We start from the raw sequence: 23,648 nt of genomic DNA on the forward strand, positions 1-23,648 counted from the left end.
CTCACATTCATATATTCGAGCCCCAGTAAGTAAAACTATTTGAGAAGGATTAGGAGGTGTGGCTTTGCTGGAGGTGGTGGGCTCTGAGCTTTCCAAAGTCCATGTCAGGCTCCCTCGCTCTCTCTGCCTGTGGATCTAAATGTAAGCTCTCAGCTACTGCTCCAGTACCCTGCTCCCACCAGAATGGTTATGGATTGACCCTTTGAAACTCTAAACAAGTCCCCAGTTAAATTCATTCTTTTATAAGCTGCCTAGGTCATGAGGTCTCTTCACAGAACAGTGACTAAAATGGGACATTATTGTTAAAAACACTGTGAAATACTACTCAGCAATAAATATAAAAAAAAAAACTTATTGTGGGTGCAATGACCTCAAAGCATTGTACAGAGTAGAAGGCAGACTTGGATGAGCCCAGGCTGTCCCTGTCCATTTCCATGCCATTAAAAGAACCAGAACAGACTCAGCTGCTCCATGGTGACAGAAGCCACAGTGTTGGTGCTGGAGGTAGTCAGGAAAGAACTTTTTAGAACTCACTGTGGTGGTTTGAAAGAAAATGGCCCCCAAAGGAAGTGACACCAATGGGAGGTGTGGCCTTGCTGGAGGAAGTGTGTCACTGTGGAGGCAGGCTTTGAGGTCTCGTATATGCTCAAGCCACACCTAGTGAGTCCCTGTTGCCTGCATGTCAACACATAGCAGCTCCCTCTCCAGTGCCACATCTGCCTGCATGTCCCCATGCTCCCCACAATGATGGCGATGGACTAAGCCCTGGGAACTGTAAGCTGACACCTCAGTTGAATCCTTTATAAGAGTTGCGGTGGTCATGATGTCTCTTCACAGCAATAGAAACCCTAACTAAGGCATTCATTCTGAAGGAAGTCTGGGCTACACAGGTGTGCTTGTGAAGACAGCATATTACACACTTAGGATCTGGGTGTTTTGCTTTATATAAATTATACCCCAACTTTTTACTCTGGCTTTCCTTTTCAGTGCTGGAATTGAACACAAATGTGTGCTCTACCACTGACCTACATCCCCAGCCATAGCCCAGATTTAAAATATGACATGGGGCACCACTGTGTTTAACAAAACAACAAACAAACAGGCTGAGAAGCTGGCTTGGGAAAAGGTGCAAGGTTGACAACCTGATAGGTCCCTTTTCTAATCTTTTTAAAAATAAAAGTGACATATGTTCTGAGTATGTACCCATCCCTCTGAGGAAAGAGGTTCTGCCCTGGGGCCCACTGGGGCGACCACATGCTCAGGTGCCCAGGCCCCTTTCCTGCTTCCCACCACCCTGCATGCACCCCCACCTTCATTCTACATGTTAGGAAAGCTCTCCATCATCACTGCCTACGAGAAGAGAGCATGCGCACAGCACTCCCTCACTCCGTATGGATGGAGGCTGCACTAGGTCCTAAAACAGGGATCGGCTTACCTCAGGGACAATCAATGCCCGCCACTGCAGTGCATCCGGATGCTTCCTCATGGCCTCTTCACATTGCACCATTTCACCAGTGAGAGCAAGGAGATGCCCAAGGCTCAGCCACATTCTTGCAGCAGTTGCACAGCTGAACACAAGACTCCAGAAGGGTCACCATCCCACAACCCTCCAGGGTTTCCCATACCCCTACCCCACCACAGGGGTTCTTGACTGGGGCATTCCTTCCACATCAGGCAAAACTGGAGGTGTTCTGGTTGTCACTATGGGGAAAAGGAGTCCTGATGAGACCCGGTGGGTTGGAGCTTGGGGTCTGTGAGGTGTGAGCACCCAGCCTGCCCTGTAAAAGTAAAAGTAGTCAGGCCCAGAGGGGATAAGCACCACGGCTGTGAGGCCCTGGGGTAACCTGACTCAAAACACACACACACACACATGTATACATGCATGTGCACAGTGCACACATGTACATACTCACTCAGGATAGCACCTGAACCTCCATTCCAGTGTTCCAAAGAGCATTGAAAGCCAGGGGGCTAGAGAGATGGATCAGAGAATGAAGTACTTGCTGCATGGGGGTGAGTAGAGGTTGGATGACTAATGTGTAAGGCAGGCAGGTGTGAGAGCCGCCAGAGATGGGGATTCTCAGAGCAACCTGGCTAGCCCAACTAGCCAAACTGGTGAGAGCCGGGCTCTGTACGAAATTGAGTGATTGAAGAAGGACACCTGACGTCAACACCAGGCTTCCCCAAGCGCATGTGCACACTCATGTGAACACACAGGCACACCAAACACAATACATGTGCAGAAAATAAGGAGCTTATGAAAGGAAGCAAATCCCACCCACAAACATGACCCAGACACCATTAACATTGTATTTATTGTTATTTAAGCCGCTCAGCAAAACATATACACGTATATACAGTATGCGTGAATACGGAAGACTCAACTTTACATATTTTTTTAAAAAAGAAAGAAAAATACCACTCAGTTTCATGAGCTATTGTCACTGTCTTCCAACCAAGCATTTCAGAAATGGTTTCTTTAAGACTCAAAAAAGCTTACAGGCTCGCGCACGGCACCGCAGGGTTAAGGGTTCATATTTTACATGTGCAATAGCGATTTCCTTCTCTGCTGGAGTTGGCTGTGTACTGATTACAGGGTTCCCAGGCTTTCGCGCTTCGGGCGTGGTTTTCTTCCACTTTTATTCGTTCTACTAAACCAAATTTCATGATGTGACATCCTTTTGCTTAAGGCTGCTTCACCCTGGGGTGGTGGGGAATGAGACAATGAAAACACTGGACACTCCCGGGGTTGGAGATGGCCTGAGCCACACACTGGCAGCTGCACGTGGACTGATGCTGGGAAGTTTGTTGATGGACGTTAGGACATTTGTTCCCCAGCCTTGAGCAGTGAAGGAGAAGTCATTCTTGTTTGGGAGTGAAAAACTGGCTCTCAGACCTCTAGACGTTGCAAACTCTGAGAGTTAATGTAGAGTCTGGACCCAAACCTGGAGGGTGCTCCTGTGGCCCGTGGAAGGGGAAGCCATCCCCTCAATGCTTTGGGCACAGAACAGAGGACCCTTCCTACTCAGCAGCCCATGTCTCCTGTTTCTGTCTGCCCTCTGAGCCCCCCACACTGCCCAGGCAACAAGTGCAGACCCTGGGGCTCCGATCTCAGCCAAGAGGAGGAGGAGGACGAGAGAGAGAGAGAGAGAGAGAGAGAGAGAGAGAGAGAGAAGAGAGCGCGCGCCAGCTCTTGGCAAGTGGCTCCCACAGTTGAAAGTCCCTTGACACAAACAATGTGGGTGTCTGGAGAGCCCCGAGCCTTCAGGCCTCTTGCTAAGAAAAGGAAGGGGATCTGTCAAGTTGGGGTGGGGGCTCAGAAAGGAGCAACTGGGAAGACACACTGATAAGAATGGCTGAGCTGAACTAGAGCTGGCTCTGGTCGGACCCTCCCAGGGACGGACAGCCCCACAGCAGTGGGCACAGAGGTCGGTCAGGTGGAGATCACACCCTGAGGTGTCCACATCAGCACTGAGATCTCTGCTTGGGAGCAAGAACTGCCTCTTGAAGGGACACACTGGGCAGGGCTCTGCTTTTAAATCAGAATGAAATGGAATCAGAAGGGCAGGAAGGGAACATGAGGCCCAGGAATGGACATCATGAAGCCACTCCTTCTATTCTCCTTCCCCTCATCCCTGTGGGAACTGCAGGACCAAAGAGAGTGTCTCAGCCTGAGTGTGGCTGCCTTAATCCCTCCTCCCAGGGATGGACTCCCAGGAGGAGGTGGGAGAGCTGAGGTACCCTGGCTGCCACCTGGGAGAGCAGGGTCAGAAAGTCACTAGGACAACTGACTGCCTCTTCCCTGTCCCCTCTGAGGGTCACAAGGCCACCCTGCTCAGCCCAGAAAAGGCAGTGTGCAACGGTGAAGTCAGTAAAGGAGAAGGGAGTTCGTGACCCTGGCAGACTCCTTCCTCCAAGTGGCTGGACACAGCATCCCAGCATCCGGGACCCAACCTAGGAGGGACTGAAAGAACAGTCCCCAGTGGGAGAAACAGAAGCTAGCTGAAGGCTAAGGGCCAGAGAGGCAGTGGAAAAAGCCCAGTCCCTGGAAGTTCCTCTAGCTGCTCGTGTGTCTTGTCTCCTAACTGGTGACGGAGTAGCGAATGCTGTGGCAGCCCTGCAGCCTCCCCCCGGGAATATTCCAGAACACTACTCTCCAAGATCTCCATCTTAGTGATAAACAAAGCAAAGGGGAAAGAAAAGGCGAAGGGGGAGAATAAAAGAGAATAAAAAAGAAAAGAGGGTAAAAGGTGCACCCTGCCTGGGCTTAAACAAGGCAAGGGCCTTCTAGAACACACTCCAAGTACAGAAAACGGGGTTCTCTAGCAGGAAAACGGCTTGAGCCAGTGTTTGCTGTTGGCAGAGGACTGGTACTGGTGTCATGACATGGCACACAGTTTCTTTAAAATAAACTTTTGAGGTTCTCTTTATCACCTTCCCCAGCCCCTTTCAGTGAACCCTTTCCATTCCGAGTGCCACTAAGCAGGTACCAACCTAGACAAAAACATGAGTCTGCTCAGCCACAGAGGCCCTCATGAGTGGGTAGGGCAGGGGCTCCCAGGGGCTCAAGTCAGGGCGGCCACAAATGTCCCGAATCGGTTGGAGATGTCAGAGTGCAGAGACCGCCACGTGGGTACAGAGGTGCGGGCCTTGGGGTCACCATCTGTGCAGTGGACAGTCAGGCACTGCAGGTGGCTGCCAGGCTGGGTGGCTGGGGCCTTGTTGGTGGGGAGATCATGGGCTGTGGAGAAAAAAGACACAAGTTAGTGACCACTGGGGACCCGGTAGGGGTGACGGCAGAGGGGTGATGAGAAGTAGCCTCTAGCCCTCCTTCATGGCTGGAGATGGTTGCAGAGGCTTGGCTGTGAAAATGGCATAAGAAAAGCCCACCACACCACACCCATACCACCGCTATGTCTGCTGCTCCCAGGAAGCAGAAATAGGATAAAATGACATTGGAATTTGCCCATCTCTGGTGGACAAAGATTACCAGACACCAGGAGAGCTAAGAGCCCACCTGAAAACACATCACAGGACTTCACAAATATCCTAAAGGAGTGGAGGATACTACCTCGTCCTCTGGACAGACACGTGCTGTGGGCTTCCTGTACACTCAGAACTTCCTGAAATAGACAGACTGCATAGCACACCCTCGAGCTAAGGACAGCCAGGTCCAGAGGGTGGGATGGCCTATCTCAGGGGACACGGAGGAAATTCTGCTGGCGGCATGGAGGAGGAATCAGTGCCAGTGGAGTGAGAACGCTGTGTGGTCACCCACCTAGAAGTGTGTGCTCTCTTAAGGAACAGAGAATGGGCTCAGAGGAAGTGGCTTGGGGGTAGGCTGGCAAGGGGGGAGCCTATGGCCACCCTACTACATCCCTCACCCTCTCAGCCCTGCACTTTAAAGACAGGCATCTGTTGCCCACATGGGCACAGAAACCTGCCTGGAGAATACAGTTCTAGCCCTTCACAGGAAATCCAGTCCCGTCCTCTGAAAATGGGATGATCCAGGGACGCTGGTCTCAATGCCACAGTGATCAAGCCTAGAACCGCATCCAAGCAATTGTGTAAACTGTAAAGTGCCGTGAAGTACTACTCACAGACCATATCAGTAGACAAGCAGAAGAAGGAATTGGGGTGGGGGCCCAACTAAGACAAAGGAGGCACACCCAGATACTGACCTCCAGGACCCGCTCATCCCCATCATTACAGCAGAAGCTGCCCACCCACCCCGCCCAGTACCTAGGATTAAGAGTTGTCTTCCACCACAGCCTGGCCCTAACAGGGTGCTAAGCCCCACCCCCTGGATCAGACAAGCCTCTATGACTTAGGGCTCCACTCCAGGGCTTCAGAACCTGTAAGGTGGAGAGAAACCTGTCTTGGCTTCTGCCCTCACGCATTCAGTTCAATGGACAAGCACTTCTCTGGGACCTGTTATATCTTGGCATGGTGGCCCATGGAGCCTCCCGAGTGACACCAGGCAGCAAACAGCACTCTGATCAATAAGGGCGGCGCGGGAGGGGTGGTCCCACTGCTGAGTGCCATAGCTCTACTGCTTTTTCTCTCGGGGCCTTGGAATGGTCCCTGAGAAGGTCACAAGGGAGCCACTCAGAAACCTGTGAAGCCTCTCACTTCCTAAATCTTGGTCAGGTGGTCTGCCTCCTACCCACGACATGGACTCTTCACTCATCTTGTAAAAGAAACAGGATTCAAGCTCAGGACAGTTTGGATTTTGCCAGTGGGCCCATCCTCAGCGCGCCTCAGGATGGCAGACAGGCCCCAGGTCCCTGAGCACATGCAGGCCCCAGCTTACTGTAGCAGTGCAGTCCTGGCTGTCTGAGCCACTCGCGCTTCACCTCCAGCAGCAGCCCTGCTTCCTGTCCCGTGTTATATTATTCCAGAGTGCAATGTCCCATGAGGGGCAGGTCATCCTCTTAAGAGATTCATGCAGCCATGCCTGCATCCCTTACACAGAAAACCAGAGGCTCTGAGGAGCAGAGATGAGTCAGAAGGGGCTCAGGGCAGGAGAGAGCCAGGCCCTGGAAGGTGATATGACAGAGGTATTGCTTAAGCACATATGACTGTCAGGCTTGGGTAAATCCATTCCCAGGCCACCCTCTGCTTCTGGCCACTCTCTGCTCCCATACCTAGGCTGACGCTTCTTAAACTATCTGGATCTCAGAGCCAGGCAGTTGTTGTACCTGGGGTGGAGTCCAGGATTATCTGATTCTATCCCCAACAAACCAAGAATGTGCTGCCCTTCTTCCATTTTGGCAGAAGCACCTGTGCCTCAGAGAGGGTGAGGGGGTAGCCTGATGCCACACATCATAGGTACAGAATTCCCCAGTGTCAGCAGGACCTTGTGAGGCCATCAACCCCAGCCCAGTGTCCACACAGTCCTTTGAGGAGAGAATACTGTTCTCTGACGATGCAGGCTCAATTGTACTCATCCACCATCAGTGCCATTACAGTGGGGGAGCCACCGTACCCTAGGATGGTGGCCCTCAGACTGTCGACTCATGGATGACAAATCTATCCCACAGAAGTTGTTCAAGTCCCAGCCTGTCCCAGCCAAGAAGACGCTAAGTTCCCAAGCCTCAGGTGATGAACACACCCAGGCCTCCATGTCAGCAATCCAGAGATAACACTGTTCCCCCTCACCTGGGGCTGAGGGACACCTGGGACTCCTGGGTACCCAGTGCTGGCAGATGTCATAGATTGGCTTTCTTTCAAGCCTGGAGTTCCTGATAGATGAGGGAACCCCCACACCTCGGCTGCTGGCCTATCTGTAGTAGCCGTTCCCCCATTTGTTACTGGAAGTGCTATTCTGGGTAAGTGCAGGCCTCATGCAAACAGGTGAGGATGGAGGGGTACCATTGTCTCTATACACCCTGCATGAACCTCATTGACAGCGGCATTCCAGGAGTGAGTGCCCATAGCTGACTGGTCAAGAGAGAACAGGAGAGTTTGGACTGCACTTCTGAGACAAGATAGATTCCTCACGCACATAGCCAGGATCAAGGCTGGCTCTAGGTGGCCCCTGCAAGACCTCTCGAGGCCCTTCCTCACAAGACCAATCCCCGACAGCAACACATCCTGCCCTAGGTCATCAGTGCTGATGGCTTTGCCTCATGGCACTGAGGTCAGAGCCTGTTCGACTCGCTCACTGTAGCCACAAAGACTCAAACAGGCTTCTGTCTCAGGCATCAGACCACAGTGAGACAGCAAGGCATCAGCCACAGAAGCAAAGGAGGAAGTCCTGCAGTGAGGCCAGGAGATGCCGATGTCGCCTTACTTCTTCTGTGGGTCCAACAGCAATGGCAGGCAGCTCCTGTGCAGTAGGGTATCTCTGTGTCTCACCCATGGACTTCCAGACCCTGGAGTCTAAGAAATAGAGAGCAGTCGTGCAAAGGGACCAGGGAGGTCAGGAATGTGAGGGGCCTGACTTGCCTTGAGCAGCTACTGGAGCAAGCTGGCGGCTGGCTGCCTGTTTTCTTCCCTCTCCATTTCCTCCCTCCTCCTCCCTTCTTCCTCCCCCCTTCCTTTGCTTCCTGGGCTTCCTCCTCTATCCTTCCATTCTTCTAGGTCAACACAGCAATCCTGGCTGCACCCTGCTCTGTACTGAAGCCCCAACCAGGATTCAACATGGGGACCATGCTCAGACATCAGCAGCCTTGTTGGGCAGCCATGTTCCTGCCTCAGTGTCTCTCAAGACCCATTCTACCTTGAGTCCTGGGATGGGGAGTCTGGCCTGGCCTTCTGTTTTCTGCCTACCAGAGGGATGACCAAGGTACGGGACATGAGTGGGGTCCAGCTGGTGCCCAGATTGAGAGTAGGTACAGAGGGGAGGTGGATGAACCCACCTCTGGGCAGGCCCACATGATACCCAAGCCCCCAAAAGGCCCAGGACTTGCCCTTGCTACTCAACAGCCCAGGCTCTGAGGGCACCAGACCTAGAACAACGATGCTTTCATCTCTGTGGGGGCTCCCTACGGCCAGCATGAGGCAGAGCGGGTATTTTTAACTCCTGGCTTATGTAAGAGGGAGTGTGGGCCTGACAACAGCTAATGCCGCCCCCCACATTCACCTCGCCGAGTCCCAGAAGGGAAGTATATTTTGAATTTCCTTTATTTGGACCCTGGAAGGGTAAAGGGAGAGGTGCTGACTTCTGTGACTTCTGCCCTTCGCTGGGCCGGATCACTTCCTGTTCTTGAGCAGCCTGCAGCCAATCTGCTCTCCACATCCACAGGCCTGGACAGACCTCCCTCCTGCTTACCCCTCCATAGCTTCCCAGACCCAGCACTGAGCTGTGACTTTACACAATCTCCCAGTCGGTCACACTCGCCACTTGGCCTCTGGCACCATCTGTCTCTCTCCTACTATGTGCAGTCTCTACACAAAGTCCTTCCCCACCACACCCACTCTCTGTCTATAGCACCCTCCCTCCGCACCCCTGCTGGCTCTCACCTTCCTGCCCAGCTGTCAAACCCATGGGGGGTCCCCAACCCAAGGTCCATGACCTCCAGCCCTGCTGGTCGGCACAAAGGGAGGCGATTGTGTGAACTGCCCCTCCCCACAGGCTAAAAAGGATCAAACACCTGGGCTCAGGTGGACAAGTTCCCAGCCGCAGAGCTAGCTGCTTGCCTGAGATGGATGATGCCACCCAGCTCTGTAGCAACACCACCAGATAGAAGTGTGTGTGGTGAGGATAGGGGAGTGGCAGGGTGTTGGGTGAGGACGTGCAGGTATGCACTCCTGAGAGCACACTTATGGAGGCCAGAGGAGGATGTCCGGGCCCTGCTCCATCACTCTGCCTTATTCCCTGAGACAGGGTCTCTTGCAGGAGCTGGAGCTAAGCTAGCTGGCAGCAAGGTTCATCCATCCTCCTGTCTCCGCTGTGCATGGTGCTCGAGTTGCAGTCTTTGTATACACATGCCTAGCTCTGCACCTGGCGTAGAGACCTGAACTCAGGCCCTCCTGGTAGAGACCTGAACTCAGGCCCTCCTGGCGTAGAGACCTGAACTCAGGCCCTCCTGGCGTAGAGACCGGAACTCAGGCCCTCCTGGTGTAGAGACCTGAACTCAGGCCCTCCTGGTGTAGAGACCTGAACTCAGGCCCTCCTGGTGTAGAGACCTGAACTCAGGCCCTCCTGGTGTAGAGACCTGAACTCAGGCCCTCACGTTTGCACATCCAGTTGCTGTGCTGCCTGAGTGTCTCCCTGGCCCAACAATATTCCATCTATCAGGACAAACAAACATGCCCATCTCTTTAGCAATCCAGCCTTATGGCTTCAATTGCAAGTATGGATTTCAGAAAGGGCGGATGTTCCAGGTTAAGATCCTTGGGGATGCCTGCTCCTCTGTGAGGGGTACTGCTTCAGGGGGACAGTGGGAATGGAAACTGTCTGCCACCCACAGCTCAAACGTTTCCCCAAAGGAGATCTACACGGATAGTCATTCACATGCTATGCAGACCAGGCTCTGGGTAACCTACGCATAAGTGCCAGACTGTGGGGCTAAGGCCGACACAAATCAGCTCCCTGAATCTCTGCATCCTACCCTGAAAACCAGGATTGGTTATTCTTGACTGGCAATGAGGGGACATTAGGTTTTGGCTGCTCCATGGGCTATGCTATGTACAAGAGTCAGGGCTCACGCAGGACTCAGGGTTGTGGGAGGTATGGGGGCAGATTTAAGGACAAGTACAGAATTTCTCAGGAGAGGAAGAAAAGGGACATTAGAAGGGCCGTTGGGGACTCTTTCTGAAAAAAAAATCTTCACACAGTCTTGGGCATTCAGAACCGGGAGTGAATTATACTGAGGGGTGGGGATGAGGAGGGCGAAAGCTCAATGGGATCAGTCATGAGGTATCTAGGAAAGAGTCTGGTCCTCCTGGAAGCAACAGGGAGCCAGAGAGGATTCAGAATAAGGGCAGAGTGTTGGGGATATGCCAAAGTAGGTAAAAGTTCACATCTTCCTTACCCCAGTCTTGACATAGGACTCTTGACTTGGAAGAACCCACAATCCCTGGTGTCCTTCAACCCTGAGCAAGCTGGAGACTGGAGTCACTGTCACCACCTGAATAGCACTCTGGAAAAACTCTTGCCTGATTAGGCCAACCAGGAACCCTAGGCAGTTCACACCTGCAGCTCTGATCCCCAGACTTAGGCCTGCTCCCCCGCAGCCACACCAGACCTCCCTGAGCCTCTGCCTCCTCTCTGCATAACAGATGCAATCATCATGGCTTCCACCTTACACCAGCATGTCCTCACTGAAGTTACAGGGAGGGAAACCGAGGCCAGGAAAAGAAGCACTGAGATAATGGTGTATGAACAGGGGGAATCTCAGTGTCCGGTCAGTTTCCCTGTGTGTGAGGAAGATCAGAGATACAGACAGGGCAGTTAGGAGACTCACTCATGCAGATATTAACAATGACAGGCAACAACTGTGGCTAACAGCACCCCAGTCTATTCCTCTGCACCCACTGGGGGCCCTGTCTTGTCTCCTCATCCCCTGACCCAGTCACAGAGATGCTTGCTTAATCCAGGCTAACTGATCTTGGCTCATACCTGCAAGCAAAGTTTTACTACCACGTGGCCTTGTTTGTGGCTATTTTTCTGTCATTGTGCCATGAGTCTGGGATTTCCAGAGAAACAATAGTTAACAAAAAACCTGGGCACCCTGTGACCTAGGCAAAATGAACCACTGCATTATACAACCCACAAATGCCAACCTTCAAACTTGAGGCTCAAGTCTATACAAGGAGGAAGTTACCATGTCTACTGGGTGTTTAGTACACACTCTAGACATGTGAGGATGTTACACTGTGACAATTAGGGGATCTGATATACCCTTATTGGTTGCTGTGGCCCCACCTTTCTTTTGACTGTGAATACTTTCTAACCTCAAAAAACCAGAGTTGCTCTAAAAATGTTTTGAATATCTTTTTTTTTTAAAAAAAAAAAAAGGAGGAGGAGGACAGAGAGGGAGGGAGGAAGGGAGGGAATGAGAGGAAGGAAGGAAGGACGGAAAATCATTATTTCAGGAGTTTCCCTAAAAGAAGAGAAATGGGTTCTCTGAGACGGAGCAAGGCTACCACATCCAGCCAGAGAAGCATCCTGGTGGCCCAGCCCCAAACTGACACAGCCAGTAATGACCACCTAGGAGCAGAGCAGACAGAGTCTCACACAGCCCAGGCTAGCCTGGAACTTTTTTAAATTGACCTCCTAACGCCCCCCTCCCCAGGGCTGGGATTATAACTGTATGACCAGGCCTGTTTATGCAGTCCATGGTTTTGTGCCAGCTGAACCACATCCACAGCCCCAGCCGACCCTCCTGACAGCCTGTGAGAAACAAAATCACATGGCTAGATGTGAACCCAGGTCTGTGTAGGTCCAGAGCCCTTTGGATGTTTGTGCTGAGAGCACTCACCCCCAGCTCCCCCTCCCAAGGCTGTGATAGCCAGCCTCTACTGACTCTCTGGAACTGAGTGTCTGGTTTGATTTCCTCTCATCAGGGTCTCCCCTCCCACGATAGAAAACCAGATGCCAGCTCTGCCAGAGGCTGGCAGTGTGACCTCAGGAACACTGCTTGCTGTCTCTTAGCTGCTATCCCTTTTCTAAGAGGAAGGTGAGAGTCAGCTGACAGAACTGTGACTCCGTGACCTGCAGAAGCCCCCAGTGGGTGTTTCCCACCCCCAACCATTCTGTGGACTGCTGGGAAATGTTCCTTAATCTCTCCCTTGGGGGTGGAGAGAAGGCTTGAAGGATTGAGCCCTGGCTTAGCTCTGAGTTCCCACTGGGCCTGTAACACCCAAGTGCAGTTTCTGACATCACCCGGGAAGGTGGGGTGTGGACTCCTAGAGGAGCAGAGGCCTCCAAGGGAAGCAGCAGGTGCAGGGGTGGGGACCAGCAACTGAGTCAGCCTGTCCTCACCTTCTGTCAGATTTCCCCCTGGACAAGACACATTTTGTAACACCCACTCTCCACCTCAGGAGGGATTTTCTCTGTTTGGCTTATGTCTCTAGGTCACACACGCTGGATTAAAGCCCAGAGCAAGGGCAGAGGTCAAAAGTTCCTTGTGCCTGTGACCTTCCAAAGAAGACAGAAAGAGACCCCAGAAGGCAGTGTTGATAGGTGCTGTATCAAGTAAGCAAAGGCCAGGCCATTTAAGTCATGGCAGAAGAGCAACTAGATCCATCAAAGACATGCTGCAGGTGCAATCATGGCCTTCACAGCCCATTGTCACCGAGGAGTGGCACTACACAAGCCTTCATTCACCTTCCTGGGGTACTGCTGTCCCTTCTCTCCACCTAACTTATTCTCCTGCATGCCCTTGCCTTAGCAAGGCTGTCCATGCCCCATGTTGCCCCTGGCGAACCCCAAATTCTCATTCTCACCTGTACAACCCAACAGTGTAACTTCTATACACTGAGGGCCTTGTCTTCTGCTCCCAGGGCTGGCATTAGTGTTGCACACAGTAGGTCTTGTAATATGCCAATTCCTGAGGAAGCCTTGCCATCACTCAGGGCCTCCAGGTCAACATGAATAGAAACTTGCAGAAGAAGTTACTGCTGGTGGCTGAAGACACAGGACTTCCTGAAGGGCCACCACTGTGCTTCCCCAGGTTTACAGACAGGGGACACCGTGTTTCAGAGCCTGGGCCCTAGAATGCTCCCTGTGAGCTTTCCATACAGAGAGAAGAAGAAAGTAGGCTAGACCTTAGCATGGGCTGACAGGTGCCCTGGAAACACCCTATGTCCACCTTGCCTGGCTATGGCAATGGGTCTCTGAGATGATGTTCTCTGAGTGATATTTAAGTTGACTTCAGGCAAGAGAGTTAGTTCCCAACAACTCTGCAGCCATCTCTGGACAAGGGGGGCTGTTGAGGCGTTGATTCTGAATGACAGAGAGAGGAGAGAATGAAAACAAGAGCTGGAGAGAGACAGAGACAGAGCTCGGCTGAGTAGGGAGCTTCCATTCAGCTGATGTTTCTGAGAAGCATCATGTACACGCACTCCCATTCAGAAAGACAGGACAACTTGTTCAACACCACACATCTCCATCACACACTGACATGAGACCTGGCCAAGTCCTGGCCAGCACCACCCCCCACCAGAGGCAGGTGAGGGAAAGGGGAGCTGGAAGAGGTCCCGCTGTCCTAACTCCAAGCAGCCTGCCTTCCCTCACAACTACCCATTGTACACCTGGAACTACCAGGCTGTTCCCTGGGCCTCAGACAATGAGAGCCTACATACAGTCTCTGACACTGAGCGTCAGACCCAGGCTGCTGCCCAGTGCAGCTCAGCACTCTAGAAAGCAGCTCTCTGCCCCAGAGAGAACAGCAGGCCCCAAGCAGGCAGCCATCCACCCAGGAACACATGCAGAGCAGTTGGCTGTGGAGGGCAGAGCCAAAGCCAGGACTATCTATCTCTGTTGCCAAGCAACAGACTCTCACCTTAGGACTCACCTGAGTTCTTGGATTAACACTAGAAAATGACCTTGGAATCAAAAACCCCTAGAGGCCAGAACTGGGGTATCCCAAAGTTACCCTACATGTGCACACACTAACTGTTCTGACATTTCTAAGTGAAATGAAATTTAGAAATGACAATGGACCTAGCCACGCCAGCCTGTCCACGACTGCAGGAGGCCCATGGAGACTACATGGATCGTGGGCCACGCCAGCCTATCCACGACTGCAGGAGGCCCGTGGAGACTACATGGATCGTGGGCCACGCCAGCCTGTCCACGACTGCAGGAGGCCCATGGAGACTACATGGATTGTGGCAGTGAAGACATTTCTACTAATCCAGAATAACCTGCCAAGTCCATACCAATCTGTGTTAAGGGCATGACAACTGTTTTTCCTACAAAGAAGCGCTACCATTTCCTAGCAGGAAGATTCTTCCACTGAGGCCCCACGGGAGTTTCCTAGGGTTATCAGATATCCTTATAAGTCACAGCACTGGCTCTAATGGACCCCAGACCTAGCTCCGGTTTTTGCCCATCACAACAAAGGAGAACTCGAGTTCCAGAGCAGTAAAATGACCAAGCCACAGTCAGCTGGTAGAGATGCACTTCATGAGGCAGGGGTCACTGGCAGAGCACGCCTGTAATCCTAGCACTCAGGAAGCTGAGACAGAAAGCCCAAGAGCGACCACCCTGGGCCCCATGCTGAGATTAAACCAGTCTAGGCTCGACAGGACCCTCTCTCAAAGCACACAACCTCACATTTGCCTTCTACTACCCCATCAGGTCTGACCTGTAAAAGCCTTGGGTGACTTAAATCCACTCAGCAAAGAGCCTCAGAGATGCAGAGGCTGAAGGGTGGTGGTGATGATGACGACAGTTTGCAATGACAGTGTCAGAAACAATAATAGCAGATGTCATGCTATCACATGCCAGGTGCAATTCAGTTTCATGGAGCCTCCTCTACTCTCAGGACGGCCTCTAATGCATGCCTTCTGGGGGAGATAAGAGGGAATCATGGCATGCAGGAGCTACTGGGTGTAGGAAGGGAGAATCCGCAGCTGTGAAGTCATCAGCTAATGGCAATGACCAGCACTTATGCAGTGCCACTATATGCCTATGAGCTGTCCTCCCACTTGACCTTAGCACAACTCTGTGGTGGTACAAGCATGGAGCCCTGCTGGCCAGAGCTGGGCTCCAACTGCTACTCTTCTCTATCACTCCCTAAGCTGACTTTTAGGGGCCTCTGTTTTCTCCTGTGCCAAATAAGAACCAGGAGAGCAGATGTCCCCAGTGACTCTGCAGGAGTCACCAATGCTATAGCAGTCGGTTGCCATCATAATGATAATCACTATGACACCAGTATCACGGTCACTGACGTCATCCCCATCATCAATATCATCATCGCTGTCGTAGTTAGGGTTTCTATTGCTATGACAAACGCTGTGACCAGAATCATAGGGGGAAAGGTTTATTTCATTTTACACTTCCACATCACAGCTCATCATCAAAGAAAGTCAGGGCAGGAACTCAAGGCAGGAACTGGAAGGCAGGAGCTGAAACATAGACCATGGAGGAACACGGCTTCCTGGTTTGCTCAACCAGCTTTCTTCTAGCACCCAGGACCAGTTTGCCAAGGGGTGGAACCATTTTTAGTGGGCTGGGCCTTCCTACATCAAACATTAGGTAAGAAAATGTTCTCATATTTGCCTATAGGCCAATCTTATGAAGCCCATTTTCTCAATTAAGATTCCCTCTCCCAAGATATGTCGAGATTTGTGTCACATAGACAAAAACAAACCAGAAGAATCACTACTATTACCACCTAAATTGCTGCCACCACAACCACCACAACCACCACCACCATCATCGCCATCACCAAGCAGTATAGTTTGTAGGCTGGGGTTTCCTGCCTAACCTGGGCCCAATTTAAGGCTGAATTATAGAAAATCACGAGGAAGGCCTAGCTTTCTCAGCTGGCCCCAGGAGGCCTCACACATAGAGCCATGTAGCCCAAACAAGGCCCCAAACAGGCCGCCCATCCCAAGCTGCAGACCCCTTCTGGCCCTCCAGGAGCTCTATTGGGGAAATAGGCCCCCTGGGGAACCAGGAAGAAAAAGGGGACCCTTGTCCCAAAGCTACTGCTGTTGCCAGCCTACCCCGAGGCCCAAGGGGGGTCTCGAGACACTCTGAAAGGCTGCTGGGGCTCATTCAGCTGCGTGCGGGTGGCTCCAATGAATTCATTTTACCTCAGTAGAATATTAAGCAGTTCCCAGGGAAACGTGCTGAGCTTGATTTCAGGGCAAGTGAGGAGGGAGGGAGAGAGGAAGAGAAAGCATGGACCAGTCAGAGGAGAACTTGATTCTGTCTCTGCCGTTCCAGATCCTCCCAGGCTAAACCAGGCCAGAGACTGTCATGGGAGGGCATAGGCTGGCCTCTCAACAAGTCAGTACTTCAGTCAGGGCTCCTAGCTTCCTGGGTAGGAAATCCATGGGCCGTTTCCATAGGAGAGGAAACCGAGTCAGAAGGGAACAAATGATTTCCTAGGGGCTTCCTAGGAGAGTGAGAGGATTCAAATGCAGGCTCACAGATATCATCTTGATCCTTCTATTGATACCTCTCTGTAGGCCTTGAACTGATAAATATGGTGCCTCCTGCTTACTCAGCCACTCCTGCACCCTGTTGTCTGAAGTTTAAGTCCTTCCATCCATCCAGCCTACCTGAGGATAGCAAACATGTCTAGGTACAGCTTCTCTGTTGTGGATGGGGAAACTGAGGCACAGCCTATAAGGTAGCTACTGTCCATCCCTCCCTTCTCTACCACAAATGCACTACTAGCTCAGCACGGAAGCCAGCATTTCCTCCCTATACTGAAAAACAGAGCAACAAAGTGACTTACCCACAGCTGCACAGCCGAAAGACTGGACTAGGTCAGAGCTCCCTACCTCCACTCTCACTGGCTTCCACGGGGCCCCTCATGCTTCTGGCTATCCATCGAGGGGCTAATCCCAGCACAGCCTCCTTACTTTGAGACCTGAGACTGCCGTGTTCCCACTGCTCGGATAAGGAAACTGAGATCTGGAGACAGCATTCATTATTATATATAGGCTGGTGTAGAGAGTGGCTCCACCAGCCACTAGTCAGCCCCAGGAACTCTCTCCCTGAGCCACACTTCTCAGATCACCCACCTCCAACTTCCCTTCGGTGGCATCTCCAGGCCAGAGCTTAGTGCTGCTCTAGGCTGGCTAAGGTCCCCTCACTGGGGTCTGAGGAGCCACACTGGCTGACTGCCCACTGAGTGATCCCAGAGTAGCTGTGAAGTCCATCTGCGAGTCAAGCCCCCTCTTACAGAATTCCGGGGAGGGGGCAAGAGAGGGTCTGAGGACTGAGACCTGGAGAAGCTTCATCTACTGTCACCTGTTACAAGCTGGGAGACTGAGCCCAGCACCACCCTGCCAGGACCTCAGTTTCCCTATCTGTAAGTCGGGACACAGCATAGCTTCCAATGAGGGGCGGACTTTACCTGAGCCTTGTATACGGCCTGGTGGCTTGAAGCAGTGGATGTGGCCACACCTGCCCAGCACGACCACAACCAAGTCTGAATAGTGGCCGACACATGTGGGAACCTTCTGCTAAGGTGAGCCGCTATGCCTGCTCCCACCGCGAATCTGTTGGCCAGCTTAGACTCAGTTCACTGTCCAAGGACATATACTAGAAAATTGGAGCCTGTGTTTCCGAGTCACAGGCAGGGTTGAGCCCTCGCTCAGCAACACTGACACAAGAATATTGGGAAGAAGGGAAGCGGGAGCAGGGGGTAAAGGAAGAGGCTATAGATTTCCTTCAGCAGAACTCAATTACCTGCTCCAAGCAAACTTAAGAAAAATCTAGTATCAAGCCTCCTCTGGCAGGGTCTTTTTCTTTGGGTCTCCCTGGGCAGGGACCACCCATTTAAAAGCCAAGATGGCCTCTCTGAGGGAGAAACCTAGCTGTCCCACTGAGGTTATCTCTAGTTAGAGCCAAAGACAACGACAAATTCATCAAATGTGATTTCTGATTAAGCTGTGGGTCCTGGTTTAATTGCCTTTAGATGCAGGCAGGGAGGCCTGGTCACATGGATTTCAACCTGACCCTGTTAGAAGATAATAATAACCAATAAAACGCACAGGGAAGACTAACACGCAGTGGGAGGCTGGCCAGCTTCAGGGCAGGCAGGGAACAGTGCCAAGAGCAGTGGTTCTCAACCTTCCTGACCCTTACAATACAGCTCCTCATGTTGTGGTGACCCCAACCATAAAATTATGTCGTTGCTACTTCATAATTGTAATTTTGCTACTGTTATGAATTATAATGTAAATATCCGTGTTTTCCAATGGTCTTAGGTGAGCCCTGTGAAAGGGTCGTTCAGCTCCCAGGGGGTCACGACCCCCAGCTTGAGAACCACTGGCCTAGAAAAAGGCATGGGGGCTGCCCTAATCTCTGGGCTCAGGCTCTTCTTTCTTGACATTGCATGGCTCCAGGTTCCCCAACATCCCTGGTCTCTGCCTGGTCATCTTGGGTACATACTGGTTTTTGAAGGAAGGAGAGAAGGAGAAAGGGTAGAGGTCTGGGGGGACGGCATCAAAGATACCTAGTCAGCTCAGCTCCTGCCCTGAGAGTGTGAACTCGAGGCTAGCCTGGGCTATGTCTCGAGAGGAAAGACCTGCAGGGTGCTTCTCCCAAGCTGCCTTGGTGACAAGGCAGTAACAAAGCAGCAGGGATGGCCTGCCTCCTCACTGCCCATGCCCACACGCGGGTGACATTCTCATTCTGTGAGATGCTCTTAGCGGTCTCCCAGGGACTTTATACAGCAGTTTCCTCGAATTAGCAAGGGGCAGATTTTCCAAAGCCATACACAAGCGCAGACTGAAGAAGTGGCTACACAGAGCAAGGAATTTAAAACTAACGGATGGGGCCAGCGAGACGGCTCAGGAGGCAAAGCCCCTTGCTGCCAAGCCTGGCGACCTGACTTAATGCCCAGGACAAACAGTAGAATGACAGAACTGACTCCCAAGAGTTGTCCTCTGGCTTCCATGTACACACACATTCACACAAATAATAAATGAACAACAACAAAAATAAAACACCCATTTCCATTCCTCCACAGATGCGTTTTCTTACTGGCTTGCACTTGAAAACACACAGCAAACTGGAAAGTCCCACAGCCCAGCACCTCTATGCCTGCCCAGTGCTGGGATCACCCCCACCTGAAACAACGTCCTGGGCTCTCCCTGCTCCTGCCCAAGATCCCTGGGCAGGAACGCTGACTCCCTTCTCTCCGCAGCATCCCTCACTGCCCACAGGTTCCAGATTCTACACATAAGTGACGAAAATCATGTTTCTACGAAGGCCTGGAACAGCTGAGCCACGCCAGGCATCGGGATGAGAGCTCTTCAACCACGCCACACCCCACGTAACCCAAAGCTGAGGAAACTGAGGCTTGAGCTGAAGGGTCTATCCAGCAGGACACCACAGCCTTTGATCCTTTCACTGTCTTCCTCCCCCAGGTCTGGGACACAGCTTTCTAAGCTTCGGGGTGCAAAGATGGCCAAGTGCTGGGGCTGCTGTGCTCAGCATCATCTGGACCCACCTGAAGTCAACAGGAAGCAGCCCTGCCACGGTGGCCCTGTGCCCTGCTCCTTAGGAGAGGCCAGGATCCATGTCTTAGATCCAGAGGCCCAGATAAGGCTGTCTTTGCCCCAGTCACACCCCATAATGACACTGACGCCAGAGCTCTGTAGCCTGTAGAAAATACTCAAGAAAACTGGACTAGCCCAGGGCAGGGAGTGTTACCTCCAGTACATGCTAAGGAAGTACAGCCTCCTCCTGTGCCCTTGTCTAAGCATGGCTCAGAAAAGCCAGTGTGAGTCTGCACACCATTCCTCCAAAAGGTATGGACTTAGGCAGGTCACACCCGATCACTGAGCCTGTCAGCCGAGGGTACTCACATTCCTTTGTCACACCGAAAACTGGGAGAAAGTGAAAGAAAAACTTCCAGAAGGTGGCCAGGGCAGTCGCCTGGGTGGAGCCTGTGCCTCCCTGCTGAGAGCACTATAGAACAAGAACAAGGGCTGAGGGACCCCCTGGACCAGCAGATCAATCCCAGCTTGCCCAGAGCAAATGACCACAGACTCCTCAGGTGAGGTAAGCTGGGCCCTATCTTGGTGCCTCAGTTCCTTCTCCTGGGAGTGACAGGGATATCCCCTGCCCTAACTGGTGGCCTGGCTTGGAATGAGAAAAACATTCTGGGTCACCTTAAATTCATATAAACCCCAGTTAACTGAAAATCAACTTCCAGATCCCTAAATATCCTCAGCTCTCATCACAGCCACAGTGAAGCAACACTGTCCCAACTGTGTGCACAAACCCTCCGAACTCTGTCATTGTACCCTTGAAGCTTCAGGGTTGGACATGGCTAGCTTCAGGACGATCCAGCAAAAGAGCATTTACATGGACATCGGCAGCTTTGCTTTTCCCCCAGAATGCCACTGCTCATTCTTTCTCACCAAAACTCAGCATTGTGTCTACAGCCCACACAGACCTCCCTTGGCCTAGGCTAGAGACTTGTGCATGTCCTTCCTCGTTTTCAGGCTAGCCCATCCAGTGATGCTGTCTGTATTGCTGTCTGTGGTCTATCTCCTATCCTAGAAGGCAGACTGCATCACAGTGGGGCTTTGGTCCCATGGCTCCCTTCAGTCCCACCACATGGTGAGGGTTTGGTGTGTGCCTGCTGAATGACCCAGGCCACTCATTGCTATCCAGGCATATCTCAGCTTCCTGAGCACTACTGATGGGTGGAGCTAGATGGTTTTACTGTTGGGTTGGAAGGGGCCACACCCATGTTTAACAGCCTGCCAGCCTTCGATCCATTAGACTCTAGGAGGAGACTGACTCAGTGTGACAACCAGAGCTGTATCTAGATGCTGCCAACATTTCCCTGGGGATATCACCCTGGGACAGGCCACCTTGACAGCCCAGTTTGCAGCTGTGAACACTGAGGCTCAGAAAAAAAGCAGAGCTGGGTTGAGGATCAGAGAACCATCCCTTCCCTCTAAACCATCCCAAAGCTCTCTGCTGCCTCTTTGCTGCTTAGCCCACACCCACCTTTGAGAGGATCACAGGATTACAAGGATCCAATGCTCAGAGAAGCGGCATTCCCACCCAAAGCCACACAGCACAGGAAGATCTACTCCCTGAGCCCAACAGGAGCAGAGAGAGGCCCCACTATCTGTCAACACTCTGCCCCCAGGTCACTCTCTGTTCAGTCCCAGTTCTGCAGGTTGCTGAGGCCCCACCTGAGGTGCTAGACACCAGGGTTTGTGGGTATCCTTCAGCTCCCAGACTGTTTATGGCTGGCTCTGGCTCCTTGCCCAGAATTGGGAGGCTAGGGTCGGGGTAGCTCATGAATTCCTCCAACAGGAAGGGTGACCGTTATGCAGACCAGGGACAACTTCCCAGCCGGGTATTGCTGTCAGAAGGAAGAAAAACACCTTCATGCTCCCAGCTGCCTGGCGACCAACAGTGCCTGACAGCGCCGCCAGCCCAGCCCACCCCACCGATGCCAGCATGAGGTCTGTCCAACAGCCTCAGACAACCCAGCTCCCAGTGAAAAAAGAAAAAGGTACAGGCAAGACTCGGTTGAAGTGCATCCCTCGCTGGGAGCTACGCTGTGTGACCTTGGCTGAGTTGCCTGGCCTCACTGGGCAATTCTCTCAGACAAGAGAATCTGTACGTGGCTTATCTCCCACCCTCCAGCCTGACGGTGAGGCTGAATTATTATTGCCTCAGTTTCCCCAATCCTCAGATGGGACAAACAGCAAAAGCGAAGCTCTGTGTCTTCCATCTCTGGAAGTCTTAACCGCCAGACAACCAGCCAAGCAGGCTAAAGGCCGGCGTTGTGAGGAGGGGCCCCGACTGCGGCTCTTTGAGGAAGAACTATTATTAGTCTCTTCACCAACGAGAAAACAGAAGCACAAAGAGGCTGCGTAACCTGCCCAACGATAGGAAGGATAGCTGCTGGGTTTGGAGCCTTTGCGACGCTATTCCCCCCACTGCCACCACCACACTGTATGGTCTTCTTGGGCTTCTCTGGGGGAGATCTTTTCTCCTTTTTCTCTGTGTCAAGGATGCCAGACAGGCAGTGAGGAACTGAATATCTGAGACAACATGATCAGAAACGCCAGAGAGCCAGGCCTGGGGAGTCTCTCATGTGGAGAGATAAGGTACCCCACAGTGTCCCCAAGAACCAGACCCATCTGCAAGGGCAGAAAATGCTGAATGTCCCTGGGGGATGCATGTTCTAGGGCAGTCTAGAAAGGTTTGGAAATTTCTAGTTTGAAACCTGACTTTGGTCAGTACAAAATTTAGCTGTTTTGTACCCCCCGCAGTGAAAAAGAAAAAGCCACAAGCAAGGCTCGGTTGAAAGTCCATCTCTCACTGGGAGCTATGTTGTGTGACCTTGGCTGAGTTGCCTAGCCTCTCTGGGCAGTTCTCTCAGCTGGAAAATGTCTCAGGACAGGGAATTAGACAAGAATAAATTTCTCCCACCTGAGAACTTTTGCTTTAGCGTGGTTTCACACATGGAGACAGAGGTGTATTCTTCAGCCGCAGCAACACCTCCCAACATGAATACCTGAACAAAGCAAGCCCACCAACCAGTCCCAGGGAATCCAGTGGCAAGCTGGCAGCACTTTGTAAGCTGCCTAGCCTGTACCTGATCCCCTGCCCAGATCGGCATTCAGGCATGCCTGCTAGACCTGGCCCCCAGAGCAGCCCCTTGCTGGGCACTCAGGACAAAACAGTCCCCTTCCCAGCTGTCACTAGGAAGGAGCTGGCCTGCCCTGCCAGCAGGCAAACACAATCAAAGAGAATCATGGGAACTCCCCAAGCTGGGGGGCTATGGGGGTGGGGGCAGTCTCAAGGGCCAGACCAGGGCTCAGCCTCCAGAACTCAGGGTTTAGAGCTAATTGCTTTATGCATCAAAACTGCCAAACACCCCAAGCCTACAGCAGGAAAAAGGAAGGAAGCTCAGAGAGGCAGATGCAGCCCTCCACTGCCTGTCTTAGGCTACACATACAGGGGTCAGTCCCCAGGATCCCCAGCAGGGAAGGGTTGGGGTACTGTATCTGCCTGCTACGGAACACGTCCATTCTACCCCCAAGTTCAAAATGAAACTTGCTCCTGTTTGGGAAAAGAATTTCATTAGGGGGAAAATATAATATGAAAATGCCCATTTAGAAGGAATGTGCTATTAATTCTTAGTACTCCATGCAGAAGGGAAAATTGCATTTTTATCTAAATGGTTTTTCTGCATAAGCCATTTACAATGTACTTCGCTTCTCTGTAATAGGCCCTGCTAACCATTAGTGCTGGGACACCCAGGCTGAGAGCTGAGATCACCCTCAAACACATTTACTATAACCCCTGAAATGCTATTCGGAGGGACACTCGGCAAATGGGTCCCAAATCCTTCTAAAGGAAGAAAGAAGATATTGCCGAGCAGGGGGAAGGGTGCTGAGGAAGAGAGCAGATAGTTTCAGCCAAAAGCAAATGTCCTGGCTCCCTCTCACCAGGGGACATGCCAAATAACCATGGCTTTTTGGTTGTGTGGTTCTAGCCACACAACCACTCCCTGTTCATGTGC

General features: G+C 52.1%; 1 protein-coding gene across 1 annotated transcript in view; it reads right to left on the reverse strand.

Moving 5' to 3' along the window:
* Positions 1-2,296: 2,296 nt before the first annotated feature.
* Positions 2,297-23,648, reverse strand: part of Mn1 (MN1 proto-oncogene, transcriptional regulator) — a 36,290-nt gene continuing 14,938 nt past the window's right edge. The window contains exon 3 of the mRNA XM_041648219.1: positions 2,297-4,741. Coding sequence (XP_041504153.1) covers positions 4,566-4,741 — 176 coding nt within the window. The 3' untranslated portion in view covers positions 2,297-4,565. The remainder of the gene's footprint in view (positions 4,742-23,648) is intronic.

This window comes from Microtus oregoni, unplaced genomic scaffold (genome assembly GCF_018167655.1).
Source record: "Microtus oregoni isolate MIOR12 unplaced genomic scaffold, Mior012 000003F_ref0000135, whole genome shotgun sequence".
NCBI lineage: Eukaryota > Metazoa > Chordata > Mammalia > Rodentia > Cricetidae > Microtus > Microtus oregoni.